Here is a 25638-nt window from a genome sequence, read left to right as displayed (position 1 = left end):
GGTAAATCCAACATTGGAGCTTAAAATATATTTTGGAAAAAAATGCGTTTCATACTTCAACTTTGCGCAACGTCGCGACGCGTCGGAAGCCAACGGAAGTGTTTGGCGGTTCAACGAGTCGGCCAAGAGGAAGGTGTGCAGGGGTTGCCTGGCGAGGGGGTGTGTGTGTGTGTGTGTGTGTGTGTGAGCTGGTGGGTGTCTGCGCTAACTAAAGAAGGAACTGCTAGAACGAAAGTGATTGCCGCAGGCAACGCCAAAGACAACAATGCCAAAGTTTGGCTCCTGTCAGGGCGTTGCAGGGGGCTGTCGGTGTGGGGGTTAAACGGAAACGGAAGCGCATTGAGCAAAGTTGTTGCAGTTGTTGGCCTTTGTTTCGGCATTGCTGCAGCAGCAGCAAAGCAATTTAAGTTAAACAAGCGCGCAGTGTACACTCACCAGCCCACGCCCACCAAGCGCCCCCGCACCCGCCCCGTCCCGCCCGCGCAAGAGCACCCTGCCACCGCACAATAAACTTGTCAAATATACTTAACCATTTTTATTTTTATTTTTATTTTTGGAAAATCTGCTCAAGTTTTTGGCATCGAATTTGTGCTGCACACTTTTCAAAAATTGTTTTTTTTGATTGACTTAAAGTTTCGACAGCGTGTCGCGAAATTTGTGACATACTTTGCTTGACATGCCGGCAAAGAAAATAGCTGAACTAAGTTTATTTAACCTCTATTTTTATAAGATCAAGTCAAGTGTTCAATTGTCTTTTACGCAACAGTTTCTTTTCATCACATATTAACTTAAGTTTACCTTAAAATGAAAAACTATAGCAGATTCAGTGTTAATCAAGAAACTGGAACTGAAACATCAATTTAAACCCTAATCAAAGTTCAATGCTTTTTTATCCTAAGTTAGAAAGGGTATACTGACTATTACCGACCACTTAAAGAGTATACATTCTTTAGCAGAAAGCTTCAAATTGATCAAGATTTATTGAGAAATATAAAAACTAGTTACACCAAATTGGTTCTCATATAGCTTATACAGATTGCCAATATATCCTTTTTGGATATTTCCACCGATTTTCTCTCCAAAATTGGAAAAGCCTAAAGCTTTGCTCTTTGGGACCTACACAACTATATTTAAGCTTTGTCAATTTTATAAAGATCGGACTTTATGCACCGAAGATAATCAAAAATGAATTCCCCATATTGTTAACTCTATAATTTTTGCAACTATAGGATATCTGCTAGTTGTGCACTCCCGACAACAGAACTCTTCTTCGTTTTATTTGCTCTAAGTCATAATTATTTACAAGTATATTATTGCTCAATGAATTGTGAATTTCGTAAAGCTTCAAGTACTTGCTTCCCAAATTGAGTAGACTTTAATTGATAACCCGTTAATATGTTTCTTCTTCGATAAACTGATCTCGGTGGAAATTGTTGTTAAATTTTCCAGCTTAGAAGCTGGCGAAAACTAATTATGTAGTTGCCATCGAGTTGTGCGAAGTTTTTCAATATTTCAAACGGCGTCCGCCCGTGGGTGTTCATCGTTGGCAATTTTCGCAGCCTGCCCGTTTGGCTCTTCAACTAGCGCCTGCTCGATAATTATTATGTAAATTGCTTAAAAATGCACCGCAGGTAAGCCCAAAGGATTCACTTTGTTCCGGTGCCCCTCCCGTCTAGTCGTCTCGTCGTCTCGGCCAGCCGTCGCGCTGCATTAAGCTTGATTGCATTAAGTTTGCTTTCGCCTTGACAGGAGCTCTGTGCTTTGCTCGCTCAGGCTCGCCAAGGGGTTCACATTGCCTTTCCCTCCCCTTTCTCCCTGGCACATCTTGCCTTAATCTATGCACTCGGAATTTCTTAGCGTGCATTTCGTATTAGCCAAATTTTCGCATGCTTCGTTGAATGCCTCTTGGTCTTAGAGACGCTTACGTCTAGTGTTGGGCCCGGATACTGATGGGTGCCACGGTGGACGGTTGATTGAACCATTGCTTTACAATGGTATCTAAAAGAAATTTAAAGATTATATTTTGCATCTTTTTGAACTCATCCCACATAAGTTTATTATTTGAAGCATAATTGAAGATACTTTTTGACTTATTCTATATCAGGTTTAGCTGCTTTCAACGACCCATGCTAAGGCTCTTAGATTCCAATGCTTAATCCAAATTCTTGAGTCTTTTGTACGTTTAAATTAATATTAAAGATTTCCAAAAAAAACCCATTATTAAATGAAATTTAATTTAATATTCCATAGCTGATAATTAAGAGAAGTTCATGCGAAACTATATCAAATTTTTACTCGGAATATTGGCAATCAGCTCCATCGTCTGCTGTCCTTTGAAAATGTGCTCGCACTCGACAGGATATTGATGACTCTCCCCCTATTTAAATCCCCCTTGATCCTAATCACATAGTCACGTTGGCCAGGTTATTCATCGAAGTTTCGATCCTGTTGAATCTTAAGAGATTTTCGCACATTTTGTGGCCAGTTTCCGTTCAGTTGTTGTTTTAGTTGCAAATAATTAATTTGTGCAAATTGCAAAACTTGGCCTTTGATGGTAAATGCATAATGGAGCACTTTATCGAATTACATATGCGATGCATTTTTTTGTGTACGATGCAGCCTAATTGCACATTAGCTCAACTCGTGCCTCGTGTGGCATGCGGACTGTTAACTCGTTTATCCATTTCCCATTTAATATTCTCCGTGCCACGGCAATATCAATTCTCAGTTTTCGCTCCGTCCGGCGGGCCACAGTTTATGCAAATGAAGCAAATGCGGTTCTCTATATCAGGACTAAAGCTGGGCGTGTGCATTGTCCTTGTCTTCGACTAAATTGTCGGACGTCTGGCGCGTCCTTCGAGTTACGCCTCGAACTGTTTTCATGCCCAATGGGAAACTAATTATTTGTTAACATAAAACGAGTGGCAATTTAAATGCAATTAAGTTCAGCTGCCTAGGCGCAGACACAGACTCACAGACCCTGGACCTCATCTCTTTGAGGCTTAGCTGAGTTGAGTAAAATGGCTCATTAGGAGTGTGTCCTTCAAATGTTTAGTGCACAATTGAATGTGCAGCGACTGAGCTTCAATTCAGAGATAAAGGCAATTCAAATAGATTAAATATATTTAAATCACCGGGATTTGCCGTACTCGAGTACTTATGCGCAGCTTAAATGACAATTTACAATAATATAGCTGGAATACTCACAACGATTCGAAGTTACGAGCTAGCCTTAAGGCTTCAATTTGAAGGTTTTTCTGCGAAAGTTTACTTAAATTTTTTATCAAGGCGCAAGTATATGAATCAATTTCACGACTCTATTAAGTTAAGGTATTTGGAGACATATATATGCATGTCAAATATCTTAGTAAGATAGAATAATCTTAAGTTCAGTGTCTCTCGCTAAATAGAATGCTTCGCTTTTAAAAAAGGATTCTAATTTGCGAAAAGTATTCTTAAAACTTTAAACTTCTTTTAACTAAAACTATAATAATTTGTCCTTCCTCTCTCTACAAGGACTTAATATTGTTATAAAATATATTAGTATGATTCTAGAAAAATGGAATTTAGGTATTCATAAAAATATTTATTAAAGAATTAGAAGCTAGATGTAAACAAATAATTTATATACGAACTTGAGGGAGTTCCCCGGCTATTTAATATTTACAAATAATACCGATTGAGTTTTATAGAAATAAAATAATGTTCGAAGTGCGCATACTAAACACTCACAAATGCAAGGCCAATTTAATCTAAAGTTCTGTCTGGTGTTTACAATTTGAAATGTATTTTTGTAGATGCGAGAAGATAACGCTTTTGTTCTCATGAATTTTAAAAAGGAATTGCAAAAGCTTCTGTGCAAATGTTGAATGCATAAATGACAAATTTGTTAAACATGGATAAAGACTTGTGCTTAATTCAATCTAGAGTCAACAATGCGTGACTTGCAGGTTGCAGGTTGCAGGTTTCTGGTTTCTGGTTGAAATGCCAACTTGACAATTTAATTACCAGCATGCAGAGCAAAAAGCATAAGCTGAGACCTTGACCAAACTGTCTGGACGCAGCGCATTTTGTCCGAAATCCAAATCTAACCCGCAACAGGCACTTAATTTTCATTTTGGCATTGTTTGTTTGCCTTTAGAGCTCTTTTTTTGAGGGCAGAGGCGGCTGCACAAAATCTATTTAGACTACAATTGCTGGCCATGATTTTATTGCATTTGGCCTGCAACTTGGTTAGGCCGAGTCGACAAATGCGATTACAAGGCGGCAGCAGCACAAAGGATGCTGAATGCGAATGTCCAATCTCCGACAGTTGTCTGGTAAATCTTGGCTTATGAAATTGTTCTAGGCATACGATAAACAGGGTTATATAAATATTGCATGGAATTTGCAACGCATCTGAAATTATTTTTAGTTTTAGTATCCGTTTTGATTAGGTTGATTTACAAATGAGTTTAATTTTTCAGTTAAAGATCTATATATATATCTTAATGTTTTGCCAATTATTTATGTAATGAGACTCTCACTCTCAAATGTCTTACTGTTTTTACGATTTAGCTATGTTAAGTCCAGCAACATTCCTTAACGCTGTTTGTTTGTTGTATGTTTCTTATTTACTGCAGACTGGCTATTATATATATCTGGCTTAATTATATATTTTACTCTAACAGAGCCATTCGATTTTGCATGTTAACAGTTAACATCAAAAGCTCTCTCCTATTTTTCACAATAGAGATTAACAGCAATATTTATAGTATGTTAATGAGATCTACTGCGGTTTATTTTTTAAGGCAATCTTTAACTGACGAAAAGTTAAACCTTTTTTTTAATAAATGGAAAGTTTGTACCTGCCCAAGTACTTATAAAAATTTGTTTTATAAGCAGCGGTAAGGGCACACAACTGGCGCTATGCCAGAATTCTCGCCTTTTCTATGGTTTTGAATGTCAAATGCAGACCATAATGCAGATAAGACCCACAAGCTCTACCCTTTTGATGGCCAACAAAAAAAAGGGGGAAAAAAGTAGAGAAATGTGTGTGTTTGCCTGACATTAGACACCGAATGAGTTGCATGCAAATGAGCTGAATAATGAGCAGCCAGATCTGTCTGGCACAATGGCGAGCAACTAGACGAGACACATTTGCCCAAGACTAAACAACCCGTTTAGCTTAGGAGCAGCTTTTGTGCCCCTAATTTCCAGTTGCAACAACCACTCGTACATTATGGCCCAGTGGCAGTGTCAAAGTGTCAGTAAGTCAACAAGAATGCACTCTGGCAACGCTCAAAGTTTGTGCAAGGATGTAGGATGTAAGGCTCCGGCTCCGGCTCCGGGTCCGGTTCGGGTTCTGGCTCGTACTCGGGCATGGCCAACCGGCCACTCGACTTAACACTTTGAATGTCATTAAAACGTCCGTCGGAACGGGCTGCCTGCCCCCCACTCTGCTATCCTGCTGCTCTCCTGTTCTCCAGCTCCTGCCTGACACTCAGTCAATGTCTCACTAACAATTGTCAACAGGCTCAAGCAGCGTGCAGCTCCGAGAGTTTGCATTGTTGTTTCTGTTGTTGGCGCCTTTGTTAACCCTTTTGGCATGTTGTCTGCATTCGCCAGCATTTTGGCCAAAAACGTTTGTCAATTTTACGCTTGTCGACTTTCTGAGTTGTCCTTTTCATCCTTTCAGTCTTTATTCTCGCTGTCGCATATAGCTCAATGCCGGCACACTCTGTGCCAGCTGCAATTGTCTCGGACTCTTGTGCCACTCGTAGGTGTACAAATTTGAATCTAATCTAATTGTTAATCGACTCGCTTTTATTGCATAAAACGATTAGGACTTGCAACTTACTTGTTGGCAATACTTTAATTCCTCTTAAAATACATTTTTGTGCTTTGAAAAAAAAAGGAACATTAATAGGGAATACTCGAATTCCCTCATATACACACAAAGCGATTGGGCTTATTCTTCCTAGAGCCTTACACTATGGAAAAAGCGTTTGTTTTAACCGTTTTCAGGTCTTAAACATACACTATTTTTTTATTATAAGGGGATCGCTTTCAAGGCAGGTTGACTTTATTTGACTTAATTTTTATTTACTTTATTACGTCGGAGCTATTTCCTAGTGCACGTTACCAGTAAACCCTAATTACCAAATTTTAAATGGACATAAATATTGTAAATAAATTCTTGTAGAAAAATCGTTTTAAAATACGAATTCCGCTTCCAGAAAATATGTGACTATTTTAAGATACCAACATTTTGGGTTTATACGATAAACCCGCAGAAATACGGGTCAGAGCAAGGGTTTATCTTCTATGTATTTGGGCGATTTTGGTCGCCAACGTGTCCGCAGAGAGCTGGCGGGGCCAACGTTTAGGAGCTTATTAAATTGCCATTACCTAAGCCGGACATCAGCAGCGCGAATGGACGGGTGGCCGGCTGTAGCCGATGCTCGTCCGGACACTGGTGCGGCATTTGCCACTCAAACGAGGGATTAGCGGCGATGATGACAACAGCTTGACGTCGGCATTGGCGACGGAGCGCGACAGGCGGCAGCTCCATTAGCTGGGCACAAGGGCGGCAACTGCCGTCTGTGTGTGGGTGGTTGGGCCGGGGAAGGTGTCACGCACACAAATACACACACTGGCAGGATTTACGAGGTAAAATGTGCGACTGAATGGGATGTAGGGCGTGCAGGAGGGACGCAGGCAAGTGCATAAATCCTCAAAATATTTAACATTTAAATGGCCAAAAATTAACTGAAGCTGGCAGGCGATGTGGATTGTATAGGAGCTAAGGCACACAGTAAATGCGAAATAATCCACAAAAAGCTGGCAAAGCTGAAACGCAAGGAGCCGTCGCACAAGTGGACACGGACAATGTGCAGTAAAAGTCGAGCCAGCGACAACAAAAGCCCGGAACTCTTGAGTCGTAATATATATATATATACACAAGTATGGACCGAGGGCAAACCTTAATGTGCTTTAAATGGCAAAGAGAGCGAGCGAAAGATCTCTCGTTCGCTGCATTCATACGGCAAATATCAAGTGCATCATCATCAACAAGCGGCGACAGCAGCAACAAGGACGAGACCCAACTACATTAAGCAGCCCGGACCGGTGCCCGTTCCGTCCCGTGCCCTTCGCGACCCGTCTCAATCTCAATCCCATTGCCATTCCCAGAATTCGAATCACAAGCCAAAAGCCAGAAAGCAGTTCGTATCGCTCTCTCAACAGCGTCCTTGGCAGCATCATCGTTATTATCGCACTGAGCACTGTAAAGTACCGAATAATCTACAGGATAATGAGCATGAAGAAAACGTGAACCAGTTTTTTGTTTTCTTATTTTTTTTCTCTGTATTGCTAGACGGCAATTGGAGAGGCTGGGGCAGAAACAACCGAGCCATGAATAGCAATCCAATGAAATAACAGCCCAGTGGCTGCCCAAGTGCACTCAACTAAGCAGGCATGGCATATCTGAAGTGCCATGCTGAATACTTAGAAAATAAATTCTGTAAACGGCAACAAATTCCCAAAAAGCAACCAAAAACAAATTTAATGTGAACCAAATTAAATATCACAAATCGAGCTTGCAACTGGGGTCAACTCAGATTACAAATACAAAGATTAATAATTAAATTAAAATAAGTTTTTTTAAAGAAAAATACCAAAGAGATTGTATTAATTAATTCAATATCGATTGCAATATTAGAGGCACATTGTCTTGGCGCTATTCGAGTGGAGGATAGATCGTTGGCTGGGCAACACTCCAAGTTATCGAATTCCCAAGCACGTTGTTACGGCAAATGCTAAAGGGAAAGTGCACAACTGAAGAAAATATGTATGTTTTTTTACATTATATAAATAATTAGTTACTCATATTAACAAATATAAAAGAAAATTATGTCCTTGGTTGCTTGGGAAGAATCATTAATCCAAAATATATATTAAAGGCTCCTGGAATCTATAAATATTCGCTTCAAATAACTATGCAAACATTTACTAACCTTTTTTCACAAGAATAAGAAGGAATATGAGTTTTAAATTTCTGAAACCCATTGGCGAGTAAAATACTTTCGATTATTAAAATCAATTAACCGACTATTCAACTCGTGTGGGTGTGCATTTGTGATTAGATGCAGTTTTTCCAGTCCAGCTACGATTAAAGGCAATGTTCCCATCAATTCGCTGCTGAATTATGATCCAGTCGAGTCCGAAAACATCCTTAACCCAAAGTACTTCGAAGGGATTTCAAGCAGCAACATGTATTAACTGAAAATCACAAAATAGTTGAAGTGCACATCATTTTAATATGTAAGGAACCTTCCTTAAGGGACTTGTCTTTTAATTTGGGCAAGTAGGACATCGTTCCCAAGACCCTTGAGCCTGCTCCACTATATATATATTATTGCCGATGCAGCTGGTAGTAATTACTTATTGGAATATCTTTGTAATGTGCTTTCAGCAGTATGTCCTAATAACATGCTGGCTGACGCTGTCGGCAGTCGTGGGGACATGCATTGCGAACACAATGTCCTGTGGTCATAGATATTAAATTTAATTTTATATTTTCCATATTTATATAGAATATTTATGACAGGGCCGCTCACAGCACACAAAAAGCAAATGGAGGCAACATTTTGCCTCGTTTTAGCTTGTTTTTTTTTTCCTTTTTAGCATTTTGTCATTGGTTGGTGACCAGTGCGAAGCTGTCCAGAACGGAGTTCATTAGTTTGCCCCATTTTGTTGTTGTTGTTGTTTGTTTGTGGCAAAGTATCAAAGCTGCGCAGGAGAAGTGGCGCCTCTTGGCCCCTGGGTTCATCTCCATTGCAACTGCCATTACTCCGGTACGTCCCGGGATGCTCTGGTTCTATTCATAGCAGCTGAATGAATGAATGGCTCTGAGCTGTTGTAATGAAAAGTTGTGGCAACTTCATGTGTGCATAATTTGAGCCACTGGACTCATGTTGCATGTTGCATTTTTAAAGTTTCCACATGCTCCAGGGGCACGATTAAGTTACATATATCTAGCTGCAGGCGACATGTCCACCCAAAATCCATCTGTAAAACTGAGTAGGCAGAATGTGGCCATGGTGGACACTCGAGGCATGTGATTGCAGAGACAACGATGTCAACTGTTTAATTTATAAGGTTTATAAGGTCAAAGATAACGCATATGCAGACAAATATATGCACACTATTAATATTGAATTTCATATGCCATTTCACGGCTTTTAGGGTAGGGGTGGGTAGGGGATGGAGTGGGCACGCATGAGAATCAAAATGAAAATCTGATAACATCCGCTTCCGGCAGACAGGCGCACACGCACACATGCTGACAAATTCACGCACATCCTGTCAGCATTATCAAACGCACTTGAGTGTTTTTTCATGTTACGCATTTGCAATGTTTGTAATTTACATTAGGCGCCAATGATGATGTCGGCCCAGTCAGTTGCTGATGATGTCACCGCAGCATTCAGCTATGCTGAACGATTCCTGGACCCATTTATATACTCCATGCTGCGCAGCCTTATCTAGGTGTAGGAATCAATAGCTAATGCGATTCTGACAACCCGCTTTCATTGGGGCGAATTTGTTTCGTTTACTTTTTGGCAAAACATGCCCGTAACTTTTGTGGCATGCAGACCCCTCATCGGGGGCCGGCAACTAACTGTTACTGCAAGTCTGGGAGCTACTGACACTGAAACCGAGAACTGTTTACAGCTCGGTGCACACTCGCAGCGTTGCGCTCGGTTCTTTCACTTTGTTTTCAATTGCAAAAGTTTTGCTCGTAATTTTTTTTCCCAGCACCCCCTTACTCTCGCTCTATTTCTTTTTGCAAATGTCTGCCCGGAAGTTTTTTCTCTGACGCGTCCCCCGCCCAAAATGAAGTCGTTGAAACAAAAGTGGTTTAGCGAGGTGCGGTCGAGGGGCTTTTGAATGCCAGTGAATATTCCAAAATGTAGGTAACCTTTTCAATACAACAAATTTCAAAATAAATGATCAAACAATAAATGATTAATAAATAAATTATAAATAAGTATACAAATATTATTAAAATTATTTATAATTCAACCTTGAATTGTAAAAAAAAAATAATGTAAGTTTTTCTGGCAAATAATTATTATATGATATTGTACCCTCCATTATTTTTTTGCTTGAATGGAAATTGATTTAAATAATTATTTTTATTTTACTAATTTTTCATTCCTTAACTTTCCTTCTTTCTGCGCGGAACTTGCCGAACCGCTCTCTAATATTTTTATTTCAATGACAGCGATTGCATTAACTTATCTGAGAAATCATAAATATAAACCTACCGCATTGCATCATTGAGCAAATTGCTGAGTGGAAACAGTGGAGAGAACAAAATCAAACTAGCTGCGACTGTGCCTCGAACATGTGTCCATGGTTTCTAAAGCTAGCCCCGCGTTATCCCCTTACCCATCAACAATGTCCACACACATGCTGCAAACGGCTGACACTTGAAAACCTCAATTTATTTTTATTTCCCAGTTCGTCTCGCAGGAATCCTTTCGCTGGGTATTTTAGTGTCTTTGCGGCAAGTGTGGCGGTGGGGCATGCCCCCATCTGCCGCTCATACCCTAACCATTATGGCCCAGACGAGGGTCTTGCTTAGTCATTCAATTCAATTGATTCAATTGGGATTGTATCGGTTTTTTATGTGCATTTTGGCCAACACTGTCGCACATATCCTGTTGCCAGTTTCTCCCCAGCCTCAGATCCTTGCCGTTGTTGTTGCTGTTGTTGTTGTCACCAGCGGTTCCCGAGTGTCTCATTTATCTGCGGTTAGTGGAGGGCTCTTCCGCTCTGTCGTTGCCGCCTCGCTTTGCACTTTATTGTAAAAGGAAAACGGTTTTGCGTGCCTGGCAGCCGAACCATTTGTAAAATTTAATAATATATAATTTCGTTCTCCCTTTTTTTTCTTTTTGGCCAACAATTTTATGGGCCGATAATGTTATTAGCCTAGGCATGCATATCACCTAGTCAGACAGAACATTTTTGGCCTTCTGCGAGCACCTACCTTCCTCTTCTTTTTTTTATCTCCCCGAGAATGGCATCGATATCAGGCAATAGCCGAAACACTCAAGTGCCATGACTTTTGCAATTTGCATCAAAAATTGTGTCACGACTAGTTTCGTTACACTACATTGCGGCCGCTCCCCTCTCCCCCTTCTGCCAGTCCATCTAGCTGCTGGCTGTGGTTTTGCGGTATGGGCTGTAGTTGGCCCAGGCACGCCAGGAATTTTGTTCACTTTGAGCTTAGGAGCTGGGAGCTTGTTGCTTCTTTGCGTGCTTTTGTGTAGGTTAAAATATTTTGCGACTTGTGACTGGGCGCCAGGCACTCAATGGTTCAGAGGTGTGGGCTGGCACACAGCCTCCCAAGAAACGTGAGCTGGCAATGGGCGGATGGGGTTAGGTAGGCTTCGGGCCTCGGGCCTCATACTCGTATACATTGTGTCGGGTCAGTTGGGTGCCCAGCAATAAGAAGAATTTGGTCTTGCATGTAAAATGTTCAAAACGAAATTGTATGGGCCAAATTCTTGGATATTTCAAATATCTATGCAAACTGAAATGTGGCAACTATTTGTGTTAGCTTTTGAACTTGAAAAGCACAACATTTTAGTGCGTGATACAATTTTATTTAAATTTAATTTTATTAAAATAATTAGAATGAATGTATATGGTATTTGTGTAGTGAAGAGGGCTTTTATAGCAGCAAGATTTTTATTATATATGGCAGAAACAAAAAAGATGGAGCACCTCGTCTGCATAGCTATTTGTAGACCCTCCCGAAGAGCAGACTCTAGGTCTAGACGCTCATCGCCTTTGCATGAAACTTGAACATGTTGCGAATTATAGTCAAGTCGATTACATTTTAAAGTTTTCATATTCAATTTGGGTGTAAAGTCAACTCTTCTGTAAAGTAAGTTAATTTTATCTATAAATGTGCTGCTTTGGTTCCCACCGAAGCCTTGTTAGGTCCTAACACTTTATTATGACTATGCTCCTATTTAAATGAAGAACAAATACCCTCACTTAAAGATATGTCTTTCATAGAACTAAATTTCAATATTTTGCCCAACTGCAATACTCTGCGTATGCGCAATATTCACATGCGACGCACACGAACTCGACACGCATCTGTCAGTCGCTGTACGCTGATAAATTTCTGTCATTGAGCCACTTTTTGGGTTCCAACTTGGTCCATTGTGAACGGCGGCAGCAGCAGCCAGCCAGTTTTTCTTGTTTTTGTTTCTGCATGGGGGTCCTTTTTCTGGCTTAGACCCTGGACAGAAGTGCGCAAAGTTTTGCGCTTTCAACTTTTTGCAGTGAACTTTTTTGTGCATTAATATTTTTCTTTCGCTCTTGCGTCATTTTCTATTTTCTATTACATGCATTCCAGTGCGCTTCGCTACGCGTATTTGTTGCATGGTTTGGCCACTTGAAATGCAATTCCCAAAGAAATATTCAACTCAAGAATATCAAAATACTCGCCAATGGCGTACACAGCATGTACAAGCTCTGGATTTCTTAGCCTAGCTTGAAGTATTTTTTTTTATTTTACTAAACTCGTTCTGTCAATCCATCAGACAATCTATCAGCCATTCAGTCAGTCAATCATTCAGTCAGTGTGTCGGCCAGTTTAGCTCTAGCTCCCTCAGTAAGGATTACACAAAAGAACTTCAAAGTGCTTGAATAGAAAACTTTGGTTTAAGAATGAAACATCGATTATCTGAATCGGAAACAATTTAAATTCCAATAAAAATTAAATCAACTTTTAAAAATATTTTTCAAACAGTGATATTTAGATAAGCCAGATAATATTTCTGAGATGTATAATAAAGTCTTTCGACTATTGAAACTATCAAACTCAAAGCTGTACGCGAACCTAGGGAACTAGTTTAAGTTTGAAATAGGCCCCTTAATAAATGTAAACCGTTTGTTAAGACAGTTCAGTTCCTTTTGAGAATTAGTTTCAGTTCCCAATAGTCCTGCTAATAGATGCTGATTCTCAATTGAAATAGATTCAGCTCCTTTTGGGAACTAGTTTCAGTTCGAAATAGACCTGTTAATAAATGTTTATCCTTAGATTAAAAATGTTTCAGCTCGTTTTGGGAATTAATTCAGTTCGAAATAGACCTGTTAATAAATGGTAAACTTTGATTAAAGATGGCTTAGCTCCTTTTGGGAACTAGTTTCAGTTTGAAATGAGCGTGTCAATTCAAACTGGTTCTAGTTCCAAATAGGCCTGTTGATAAATATTAACCCTCGGTCAAGCTGGCTCAGCCCCTATTAGGAACTAGATACAGATCGAAATAGGCCTGTTTATAAATGTTACCTACTGAGCGCTGCTTACGCATATAACCAAATTGTTAAGAGATTGTGTGGCATTTGCATAATTCTCTAGCTGCGTTGAGTACGGGGTTTCACATAAGAAATGCGTGGTGGCATGCCACATAAAGTGCGGTTGCAGAAGTTGCACACACACCGCAAAACAAAAAGAGAAGAGAGCTGAAGAGAACGGAACCAAACCGAACATCGCGTAGTTTTGCATGTTAACATGCCATTGCTTATGCTCTGCCCGCTTCTCTCTTCTACGCTTCTCGCGTCGCGTTCTCAGTTGCTTCCTTTTTAACAGTAGCGCGAAAAACGACATTTCAAATGCCGCACTAAATTACTAAAACACGCACCGCCACATCCACTGTCTGCCCCGCCCGCCAAGCACCCTCCTCTATTTACTTATATGCGAAAAAGCCAAAAAAAAAAAACAGCAAAAAACACAGGGAATAACTTTCAGCTGCGACTACAATTTACGCTTTGCCTTGCATTTTTCATGTGTTTTGCTGCAGTTGCTGTTGTTGTCGTTTTGTTGACAAAGTTTTTATGGTCGCAACATACAGCAACGGCTTGTGGGTGTGGTTCGGCATGTAATGTGCATCTGGCAGAAAAACTTTGCTAAATCATTAAGAGCTGCACTCAAATGCAAACAGCAGCCCACGCCTGAGGCTGTTAAAAACTCCAAAGCTGTGCCTGAGAGCTCATCAAAGAGCTCACAATGTTTTCCAAAGCACCTAAATTATGGCTAGGGCAAACAATATTTGTAATTCTTAAGATATTATACAAGAGAGCAGTTCAACATAGCTTAGCTGGCCGGATGGGCTACAGGAATTTCCCCCATCGGGTCAGTTATTTCCAATTACTATATCTCTGCCCGATCCATTTTATAAAGTTTCATTTAATTTTAAAATTAAAATTTAAAATTATTATTCTTGTCGATGTTATAAGATTTGTTTGTATTCTGATTGGGCCTTAAGCATTTTTTATATTCTTATACTTCGTTCTGTCGACCATAAGCAAACATGAAATTGATAAACAACTACTAAAAAAATAAATAAATGAGTAAATAAATAAACTATTAAATATATAAAAAGAAAATAGTAAATAAAAAAAAAAGAACAAATAAATAAATATTAATACTAAATACATACAAAATAATAGTAAATAATAAATATATGAAAAAATATTATAATATATTTCCGAAATAATTCTGCCTATATATAATTTTGGCTTGTCATAATTAAAACAAAATAAATAGGGATAAACACAGAATAATTTATGCCGACATTTTTCATTTATCTACTACACATTCTTAATATAATAAATTTAGTTTTGATAAATTCGTTTAAACGTAGTCTTGGCTAATATGTAAATTATATACATTTATTTTTCATTAAAAAAAAAGTTGTATACTAGGAGCTACAGACCTAAAATGAACATACGTCCATACGTGTTAAATCATCGATACCTTGTCCCGTGAATATCTTTAAGGGATTTTATTAAGCTAACAAATCAGGTTCCTTGCACAAATATTTTCTTCCACCTCAACTGAATACAGACAAAACAAAATTCGGCCCTTCTGCTACGGCTTAACAAATTATCTAAATAAGGTTAGTTCTCTTTCATCCTCTTTCGCCTCTCTCTTTCTCTGTCTTTCTCTCCCTCTCTCTCTCTCTCTCTCTCTCTCTCTCTCTTTTTCTCTCTCTCTCTCACTCTCTCCCTCTCTTTCTCCTTTGCCACTTTTAACGCTGACCCATTTTCACGAAAATCGAGCTCTACTAATGAAGCCTTTCGCTCTGATGTCTAAAAGCCTTCTGCCAAAAGTGAAGCTGTATCTGCGGCACACACATACATGCACGCCCCTTAGCTTTGCCACGAAGTCTATTAGTGGCTGCAGTGATGCATCAAACACCATCCTTGCCGCATGCCTCTCTTTGTGTGCGTATGGACGCAGATACACAGTCTAGCACAGATAAGGCCTGGCAATTTGTAGTTTGCCTGCGTACCTGAAAGTGTAATCGACAATTAACCAAACTGCACTTAATTCCACGTTGCAGGCATATGTGACTAGGGTATACCCTATATTTCGCTCTCAAACGTTGTGAATATGTGACAAAATTGATATAATTATATATTTATAATATATATTATTTATTATACATGTATTAAGCAAAAAACAACAGAATATAGTTGTAATTAATTCTTTTGGTTATACGAATTGCGAACTTATGAAAATGAAAATGGTGTGAAGCAAAGTGCTAATGATAAATAAATAAATACCAAAATTTATACAGTTGCTAAAATTGGTAATTCTCTAAGATTTTGTTACCAATGAATATTATTATTGAACTGCGGAATCTGTATAGAAGCACTTGGATCTTTATATATATTTATAAATATTTTCTATATTTAAGTCATTTTTTCCTAACTCTAGAATTCAAAAGGTCTTGCTCTAATCCTAAGAAAATTTATGAGTGTGAAGTTCCTTACTTTTAAAAACAACCTTTATTTCCATATTTCAGATTTCATGTTTCTAAAATATAACTTTTTAGGGTAACACATTTAAATTTAGATAAATATTTATGATAATTGAACAGTTTTCAAGAAGCACTCAAATTAAAAAAAAAAAGTTTCATTTTCTTAAGTTATGGTAATATCGCAGAATTTGAAGTTTGTAAATTCAAAAAATGTTGTTGCAGTTGAATCAGAATATTATTATTTCTGAAGGATACGAATCAAGATCGTAGAAAACTATCAGCAGAAGAACACAATTATCACATTTAAAGAAATAGCACAAAGAATTTTCAGTTTAAATTTGTATTTGTATTTTAAAAAAATGTTCTTTTTTATGTATTAAAATATTAAATTTCCATTTAATTACATATTTGATATAAATTCAGCTTACAACTGAGTTTTAGAAACTTGCGATCTTATTAACTAAGTTGTTGACATGCTTGGAGTATGTTTTTTTGTTTGTTTTTTTTTTTTTTTTTTTTTTGTTGTACACAGTTATCTGCTGCTGTTCTTCACGGGCTTAGTCCCACTGCAAATCATTGAGCTGACGCGGATCCACATTGAGTCCCATCTTCTCCAGCTTGCGCACCTTCCGCATCTGCTTGGTCAGCTTGCGCTTGAAGACAATCTCGCGATTGAGGTTCATGATCTCAATGGTATCCAATAGTCGTATATTTTTAATCGTTTGCAATATCAGATTATCGGTTAGGTGAAGCTTGATCGTGGACATCTTCATGAAGGGCGCGTCGCGACGTCGCAGCTCCTCGCGATAGGCGAAGAGCGTGTAGTGCAAGGACGGTAGCTGCGGAAGAGGTCGCTCCAGACCAGGGAACAGTTGCTCTGCCATATCTGCCGTATTTGATTCTTCTTTTTGTACTAGCTACTAAGGAACTCTAGGCTGCACTTTCGGTTGTTTTTGGTTTGTGCGTACGAAGCGGAATGCGTGCCCTGCTCGTAGAACCTTTGATTTTTATAGCCAGCCTCTCTTTACCTGACTTTACAGCTCGGCTAAATCTGTATTGTTTCTGGAAAATTCCAAACAGTTCCGCCTGTTCCTTTTCGGGGGAAGTTTGAGCAGCTGGCTGACTGAGCTACCTGCTGCCAGGCTGCATCCTAGCCAGCTGCAAGTGTCATTTGTTTCGGCCACGCGATTAGCTCGTGTCTCAGGCCAAAGTTCTTCTGGTCTCTGCTGGCTGGTCAAAAATTCTATTAGTTTCGCAACAATTTTCAGCTCACGTCTAGCACATTCATTTGTATTTTATTTGGCGAACAACTATAAACTCGTGTCGCCTCATGCCCAAATGCGATGCTAAAAATTTAAAGAGCTCGTGACCCACAAAATTCCACCTCTATGCTATACAAGAATTTATATATAGGGTATATATATATATATATATTACTTTTTTATTTTTGCAGCTACCGTTTTTGGGCATTTTACAGCCATTTCAAATGGTTTTCTTTTAGGTTCTTTGAATTTGGCTGCCGCAGTGCAATTAAAATGAATTGCATTCGCTCAAAGGACATTGCAGCACGAATTCGGCTCAAAGGATTGAAATAAATTCACTTAATTATACAAATTAGCATTGGACGCCCTGCTAATTATCCATTTGGGCTTTATACGCTCATTTCTGAATCAAAACATATGATTCTCACTATGAATAAACGGATTGCATTTCGATTCGACTGCAAACGGAAAACAGAGTAATGAACGGGGGTATTACGCAAGGGTATTAAGCTTCAGCTTGCAGCTGTATGTTATGTATAACCTGAAAATCGATTCAGTTGTAATATAGTTATGTGAGCTCTAATGTGACAAAAATGTCATTGACCCTGATAATTAGTTCAGTTTTAACAGTTCTTATGTGAGCTTGAAATCAAGGAAGAACTTGTGAACTTGACATATCCGATTTCATTGTCAAGATATGCCAAATTTTTTTTGATTTTAGATAATACTTCAAGTATCAGTATATACTCAAAGAGAACAAACATTAAGGTACTTTAAGACTTCGACATGGTTTTCTATGTCTAAGCCACTCTCTAGAACGTTTCATAAAATGAGAGACAGTCAATCCTTAGACATTTCCAAAGAAGGACAATGTATATATGCTTGTTTGCCTATCCAAGCTTTTTCTACCTTATCTTTGACTCTGCTCCATAAATTCTCATAGTCTTATGTTGCTGAGGATTGAGTTCTAATGTGTGTTTGGCAAGAAACTTACGCACACATTCGTAAGAGTTTAACATTTAGTTAACAGCAGCTGTTAAGCCGCTTCGGATGTGCCTCAGTTTGGTTCAGCTGCCGAGTTCAATGTGTTAATCACAGCAGCATTTGTGGCATGCAACCCGAAATGATTGCCAAACACATTATCTGTATTATTAATGAGCTGCATGCCGCACATGCCACACGAGGTAAGCATGCTGTTTCCACCGAATGTTGCCGTTTTGTTGTTGTTGTTCTTGTTGTTGTTATTCGTGTTGTTGTTGTTAATGTGGTCCATATTTTTGTTGGTGTTGGCTCGATGTGCTGGGATGTCCGTGAGTTCATTGGTTATTTCAACTGGCTGCCTGGTCATTCTCTTTACGGGGCATTGCATTTTTATTATTGTGTCGCTTTTGGGTGTTTAATTAATTGAAAGCATTTTTTATCGCCGCATTTTTTGTGGCTGACACCATCAATGCTCCTTGTGTATCGCATTGACCGTAATAATATTGACTTTCTGCCGGCCGCAGCGAGGATGCGCCAGGACTCGCACTGAGTGTTTTAAATGCATTCAATGAATGAACCTGAGCTTCTTTTGCAGTCATTAATTACTTGAAATATGCATTTATTTATTTATTGTATATACAAATTTATTTTTCTCAATCCAAATTTGTTTCATCTCCATTTAATTATTTTTGCTCCAACTTAATTTACTCTTTTTTTCTATCTTGTATTCGATTCATATTTATTTTGCATTGTGTGCATCTTTGCACCTTGTATTTAACGCTTACGTTAAAAAAAAGAAAATATTCCTTTATTTTTATTCCCCATTTTGCATATGCATTTTTCCCCCGCTTGCTTAAAAGGAGGAATTTAAACCAAATATTTTTTCAAGGTTTTAGTTTGTTCTTTAGTACAATTTTATAAAATACTTTTCATAAATTCCTGGCAATTTTTAAATAACTGCCTTAAAGCATTGAGGCCCGCAAATAAAAATGTTGAATTGCTTTAAAAGTCATTCAAAACATTTTCAAACTCTTTATCGAAATACTCCGAATTGATTCATTTATATGAAAAGCTTAAATTACTTATTATCTCTCTTATTTTAATAATTTTTATTGAGTGTGCTTTTGTTAATGCTCTTGGAATCTTATGTGCTTAAGAACTCTATCTCCTAGATTATTAAGCTGCATTGTATTAATGTCCTTACACTTGCTTTGCATTTAAACACGTTTCTTATTTATGCTCAGTAGCTACGCAAAGCTTGTTGAACCCTTGTTAGCTACATTCCATATTTGCTTGTATGTAAGCCCGAAATGCTAAGGCATCAACATTGAGTATTTGCTGCTGACTTGGCCCGAACCGAATGGCAGGCAAACGAAACGGTAGCTCGAGGTGGCCAAAATCCCTCACTGCTTGAGAAGAGAAGTTGCAAAAGTTGCTGCATGGAGATCAAAAGCGTATTGGTCTATTTGCATACATTGATATTATATAAGCCAAATGAACAGCAACCGCAATAATAATAATAATATTGAGAGCTCTAATAACTAAGCCTTTTCGGCAAAAGCTGTTTATTTAATGGCCAACTCGCAGGCAGTTCCTTCAACAGGCTAACAACATTTGAATAAATACATATTTCAAACAGTTTTTGCTCGGCCTACAGGCAGCTACCTGTACAGCATATTGAATGAGCATTTCGCCGAACTGTGCACACACAGTTACACACACAATGCACACATACACACAACAGCAGCCGCGACCGCCACCAATTGAATTACCTGGAAATTGACTGTTGTGCGGAATGTGTAAAATTGTCTCGTACTGCGAGTCGAGCGGTTTTTGGCAATCGCTTAACTCGCATACACAAATCCATCATCCAGCAGCGAGGTAAAAGCGTGCCGCAAAATGCAAACAAAAATTGTGTAGCACAGTGTAGCGCATTCGTGCAGTGCTATCACCACAAATTGCAATTAGTGTCTCTCTGTTGATTGATAGTCGAGATAAATTTCTCTGTGCGACATGTTACGGAATGTCAAACCATACAATATTACGTTATATTGTATGCATCGCGATTTACGTATTGCTCCCTTCCATACTTATCAAATTTTAGTAGCTTAGCACAATTAGATCGTATGTTAAAGATTATGATTTTCTCTCGCTTCGAGATTCTCAAGCGCATAATAACATGCATAAAAAAGCATAAAAGCTTTAAATCAGCTGTTTAGATGATAAGCTTGCAATAAAGCTTCGTAAAGCTTGCTGAACATATTAAGCAACAGCGTTAAAAGCACTTGAAAGCGTAAGGATGGGTTATATAAATTAAATGCTGAGCTTCAAAAGCAACTAAAAGCTTTTAACACGGAAGTCTTTTAACAAAAAGCTCATTAAACACTTTATGTAGGTAACGAGATATGAAAGCACATGAAATGCTACCAACGTAGGACTTGTATAAAAATCAAAGATAGTGTTTTAAAATATCAGAAAATCTGCATGCATAATATATGAAATGTTAAATCAAGTGGACTTACAAAGGCCAGCATTTCTTCATTTCTCTTATTATTAAAGGTCCTTGAAGCCATATCTTAAAGCTTCATATTTCTCATTGAATCGTCAATTAAATACGCTGAAAGCCGAATTAGTCAATTTCACAAGTCACTTTGAGTGCTCAGTATGTTTATCAGCTCTTCAATTAAGTGAACTGAATTTTCATGTTTGTACATACATATTTGGTATGTTATATCTAACGTATAAGTTATCCAAAGAGCGGTGCTCACATTATTTAATTAGGCAAAATATTTCAATTGGGATTTGTTAAATGGCAAATGCAAATGCCAAAATTAGCTCATTACAAGCTGCAAAATAAATGCGCACAAATTGACTATTATAAAATATATGTTTATGTAAATACATATGTTTACATATGTACATAAAACACTAATGATATTAATTTTCGGGTTTTATGTTTCATATCCTGCGGCGAGTGTCCTAATTTAGTGGCCCACAACACAAATTGACAAACGAAAATATGTGAAATATGTTCAATTTGAATGTAATAGTATTTGTATGCATTAAAATTATTATAGCTGCATACTTTTTGCTGCCACCGTACAATTGATTGTGTTCTCTCTGTGGTGAGCCAACTAGTGTGCGGCAGCTGTGGGGACACTTGGCTAAGAATATTAAAGCTTAAAATAGCCTTTAGATATAAAATATAAAAATACTAATATAAGCAGCTTAGATATATAATAGCAACGCATTATATTCTAATTTTTGAATATATATATAATATAATATAGTCAGACGTTCACTTTTTAGAATTAATTTGGAATATCTGAAGCTTATTTGTCAAAGGGTAATCCATTTCGAATTTGGCTACTTAAGAGTTTTTAAATTACCTTAGAGATAAGAATTTTGAAAATATCGATAAATTATCGAGTTGCATCAAATGGAGTTGCAAATCAAAAACAGTTTAGCGAAACAGCGTATTGAGAACCTGACTGTAAAATGGGAAACTATTGAGTATTCCCACTGGATGTTTCCATTCGAGCATAATGAATAGCCACAATGCATTTTCATGCAAATGCGTTTATTACTTGGAATATACATTTTTTAACAATTAATCAATATCAATAACTGTGAAGAGCCCCAGAGATAATACCAATAAAATTTTACAGCCGCCTGTAATCAAGAGCCAAAAATAAAACAAAAAGAAAACTTTTACCCTAAATGGATAAAAGTAAAATTCCAGTTGTGTGTCTGTGTGAGTGTGTGTTTGGTGTGTGTGTGTGCGTGTGCGGGTGCGCGTGTCCACTTTTGCTGTCCGTGTGCGGCCATAAAGCAGCTCGTAAATTTCAGCACACTTGGCACGCGGACCAGTTGCAAGCTACCAGTTACCAGTTGCCGGTTGTCTTCGCCTTTTGCAACTGCAAATCGCCAGAGTTGCCACCCAGCGCGGCTTTTTGTCCGTGCCGGTACGTGGGCAGTCCGCTCTGTCTGGTTTTTGTGTTCATTGTATAACTGTAGCTTGTTTTCTTCTTCATTATTTTTTCTTGCCTTTTTTCCTCAGCTCAACAATGAAAATTCACGGTGTACAATTTTTCGCGGCGGTCATCGCTGCTGTTACACACTGTTACAGTGAGTGCTTTAAATGTGTGACGCAGCATGTAACGGATTTGTTTGAGTGTTGCATAAGGGTATTTTTTATTCGATGAGAACATTTTTATCAACTCTCATATCTTGCTGGTGTGGAACAATTCTGCGTGTATTACGCAAATCCTTAGTTACGCCGCCGGTCGCCATATCCTGGCTATATTCCAGTCGCTGTCCTGGGTCACGAGTCACAGTCTGTTTGTGTGTGTGTGGGTGTGTGTGTGTGTGGAGGGAGGGTGTTGAACAATAGCTGTGAAATAATCACTTGCTTGTTTGCACTTTATTAAGTGGCAGTGCGAGGCGGCATGTTCGTTCTGTAGTGCAGCTTGTAACGCTTGAGGTGGCCAACTATGCGAAACGGAATAATAAAATTGAAACAACTCTTCTACTCTACTACTTGAGCGTTTTGCAACACTATTAGATAATAAATTTAAATATTGTAATTTTGTTTAATAGGTTAACTAATAGATACACTTTAATCATTTACAATTACCAAATTTATGTGAAAACCTGCTTTTGAGTTGGGATTAGATAGAACTCACTCATTAAAGCCAAAAAGTATGCAAAAGGAATGCACATTTTAAAAATTTTAGATTGAAAAAAATTACTTAATAACCATGAATAGACTATTATGGCTTATAGGCTTAGTATTAATCATCATACATATTCATACATATTATTTTAGCTAAGCAAAGCTAAGAATAAAATATCTTTATTTATATATGAATTTGTATAAACTAATAATGTTCTAATTTATGTTAATCTAGATTTTTTAATTGTTTTATTTACATTTTTAGTTTGCTTGCTTAGCTAGGTTCATTTAAATATCGTTGTACAACAGAGATTTTTTTAAATTCATAGTGTATTGAAATATTTAAGAGCATGACTTGAGCGTAGGTATTCAATGGCATATCACACTTTTCGAGTCTTTCGCATACATATTTTGCTTAGGTCTTGTGTGATAACAATTCTTTTAGTGGCCTCTTTGTTAGTGGCATACAATAGGTTTTTGTTAATGAAATCTCGACCTGAAATTGCCAATCCTAAAACTTTTCGGCAATATTTAATTGCTTTACGAATGTGACCACGGAAAATGCCAATTTAGCGACCTTTAAGAACAATGGGTTAATTTGAATGATATTAAAACCAAAAAAGAAAATGTCTTTACTCACGGTTATATTTGAGCTCATGGAAATATCGAATACTCCACCTGCAGAAAGAACGATGGGTTTCTGCACATTATGAAGAAAATAACGCAATGTGGTCTTATAACGACGATCCGCACTCAGCCAATTTGAGTGAAAGAGACAGTTTGCTAGCTCCTCGCAATCATCCATGATCATGTTGCAAATGAAGCAAAAGGGAAAGGTCTGCAGCACCAGATCAAACAAAAATATAGCAGTGCCTAGGCCAGTCCAGATATTTGAAAAGAAGAGTAAATTAATCATGGACAGGCCCATGACAAGGCCACAAAGCAGAAACTGTATAAAAATTGTGGCCGAAACAATGGGTCGCAGTGTGTTGCAATAACTGAAAAGAGCAAAAATTAAAGCGAACACATTCTGCCAAATAGTTCACTCTGGAATATAAACTTACTCCAATATTACACGATGGTCATCAATGCACTTGATAAGCTCCTCATAGTTCTGCTCCTCGCTCATTGTTGGATCCGTGCGCAGTCGTCGCAGCCGCTGCTTAAGCAAACCTATGTGAGCTCTCAGTATTACAAAGTATATAACAGGATAAACGTCGGCCATTAAATCCTGCATCACAGCGGTTGTCATCAAAATGTACTCCATAAAGCCAGCCAGCCAAAAGTTCCGTGTACTCGTTTGCCAGTCAATCAGCGGATTATATAGCTTCCAGGGCAGGCGACCGCTAAAGGTGTTAGATAGAAATGTGGAGAGCGTATACATGAGGTACATGGTCTGGTAGGCCATATAGAACCGATTACAACGCATCACAGCTTCTTGCACTTGGGCGTACTCCTCCACGCTGTTACAGCGCTCGTCGAGGCGATCCAAGAGCTTCTTGGCCAGCCCGAAACGCTTGGTGCCCGCAAATGTGTAGATGGCCTTAATGCTGGAGCCATAACAATTGAAGGACACCTGCAGCGAGGTGAGAAACTGACCCGCCGAAAAGGTGCTCAATTCCTTGAAATAGCTAACCAACAGTGACACATCCAGCAATATTATTCCAAGCAACGTTGTGAAAACTGTCCACAAAAAATATATCCAGCGTCCGTAGTGGTGTTTCGGCGGTATCCAACCAATCGATTGCATGCCACGATCCATATAAATGAACGCATCGCAGGACCTGACCGGCTCCGCGGCGGCTGGCATACGCAGTCGTGGGAATAGCTTGAACAGCATGTTGCCGCCTGAGACTAGGATATGGCAATGATTACCATAATTTGACGCACAAAGCGCTTTTATACCACAGACTTTTTTTCATCTTCTATATATATTTGTTTTTGTTTTTTTTTTTCATTCTTTAATTATGCATCAGAAGTTGTCAGGAATGGTTTCTTGGCCTGCATTATTTAGTTGAACACAATATAAGTTGGACCTGAAGTTTTTAAGCATTAGAATGGGAATTTTCTTTAAGTTTTACAGTTAGTTTGACTTGAGTTTGAATAACTTTTTTTTTTACTTTGATGAACAATTAATTTATTATTGAAGAAACAAAAATGTGAAGATAACTTAAAGCTTTTAGCCTGACAATTTCCTTGAGCGGAAATAAACAACATTTTGTCAAATAAGAAAACCAAAAATAACAAATTAAAATATATTTTATCTATAAGCGACCGTCTAATATGTAGAAATATAGTCTTATATCGAAGGCTTGTTCTGCTTTAGCCACAATTTTAAGGTCTAGCGCCTGGTATTCTCTTCCATGCTCCACATTGATGATAAATTGATTTAATTTTTCTATTTTTTATACGCTTCTAAATGGTCAGAGCGCCAAATAAAAGAGGCATCTATTGTTAACCAATATTGTGCGCATTGAGTGCACCAAGAAAAGCGGAAAAGCAGAAAATATGGCGTCGAATGGACACAGCTACACAATGTCAGCATTGCAGTCTCATCAGACAGCTTTTGTTTGGAATGGAAGTCGGATCCATTTGCTTTGCTGACTGAGTTAAATTTGTGGTATTTGAAATACGCGCCTCACGCGGCGTATAAACTATTTTCTTAAGCTACGCCTTCGAGCAGAAGGAGCCAAAAAGGCTGCGGCTGCTTGAACTTTGCAAGGATTTCGCATCCATTGCTGCTTCCTACTCACAAGCGCACAAGTCTCTCTCTTTCTGTGTGTGTGTGTGTGTGTGTGTGTGCGTCATGTGTGCCCTATTATGTATCTCAGACTCTGTTCTTTTTTTCCTCTTATTGAAAGCATCTGTGAGTTATTTTTATAGAGCT

General features: G+C 38.3%; 2 protein-coding genes across 2 annotated transcripts; both read right to left on the bottom strand.

Annotated features, from left to right (window-relative positions):
• Positions 1-16390: 16390 nt before the first annotated feature.
• Positions 16391-16717, bottom strand: LOC115759267. The gene has a single exon (XM_030700168.1). It carries the CDS (start codon positions 16715-16717, stop codon positions 16391-16393), a length of 327 nt encoding a protein of 108 aa, XP_030556028.1.
• Positions 16718-23192: 6475 nt separating this feature from the next.
• LOC115759266 (odorant receptor 42b-like) lies at positions 23193-24591 on the bottom strand. The gene is made up of 3 exons (XM_030700167.1): positions 23816-24591; positions 23392-23749; positions 23193-23328 (listed from the first exon to the last, which is right to left on the bottom strand). Exons 1-3 carry the CDS (start codon positions 24589-24591, stop codon positions 23263-23265), a joined length of 1200 nt encoding a protein of 399 aa, XP_030556027.1. The 3' UTR covers positions 23193-23262.
• Between the last annotated feature and the right edge of the window lie 1047 nt (positions 24592-25638).

This window comes from Drosophila novamexicana, unplaced genomic scaffold, assembly GCF_003285875.2.
Source record: "Drosophila novamexicana strain 15010-1031.04,08,12 unplaced genomic scaffold, DnovRS2.1 tig00000193-arrow-pilon, whole genome shotgun sequence".
In the NCBI taxonomy this organism is placed as follows: Eukaryota; Metazoa; Arthropoda; class Insecta; order Diptera; family Drosophilidae; genus Drosophila; species Drosophila novamexicana.
The sequence above is the reverse complement of the archived record's forward strand: the minus strand, read 5'-3'. Positions and strand labels throughout refer to the sequence as shown.

What these genes read in the sequence shown, in the direction of transcription:
- LOC115759266 (XM_030700167.1), bottom strand. Translation starts at nt 24,591, where the DNA reads ATGCTGTTCAAGCTATTCCCACGACTGCGTATGCCAGCCGCCGCGGAG. An exon ending in GACCATCGTGTAATATTGGA is followed by an intron (nt 23,750 to 23,815) that starts GTAAGTTTATAT and finishes TGCTCTTTTCAG; the next exon opens with TTATTGCAACACACTGCGAC. An exon ending in CCATGAGCTCAAATATAACC is followed by an intron (nt 23,329 to 23,391) that starts GTGAGTAAAGAC and finishes TTGTTCTTAAAG; the next exon opens with GTCGCTAAATTGGCATTTTC.
- LOC115759267 (XM_030700168.1), bottom strand. Translation starts at nt 16,717, where the DNA reads ATGGCAGAGCAACTGTTCCCTGGTCTGGAGCGACCTCTTCCGCAGCTA.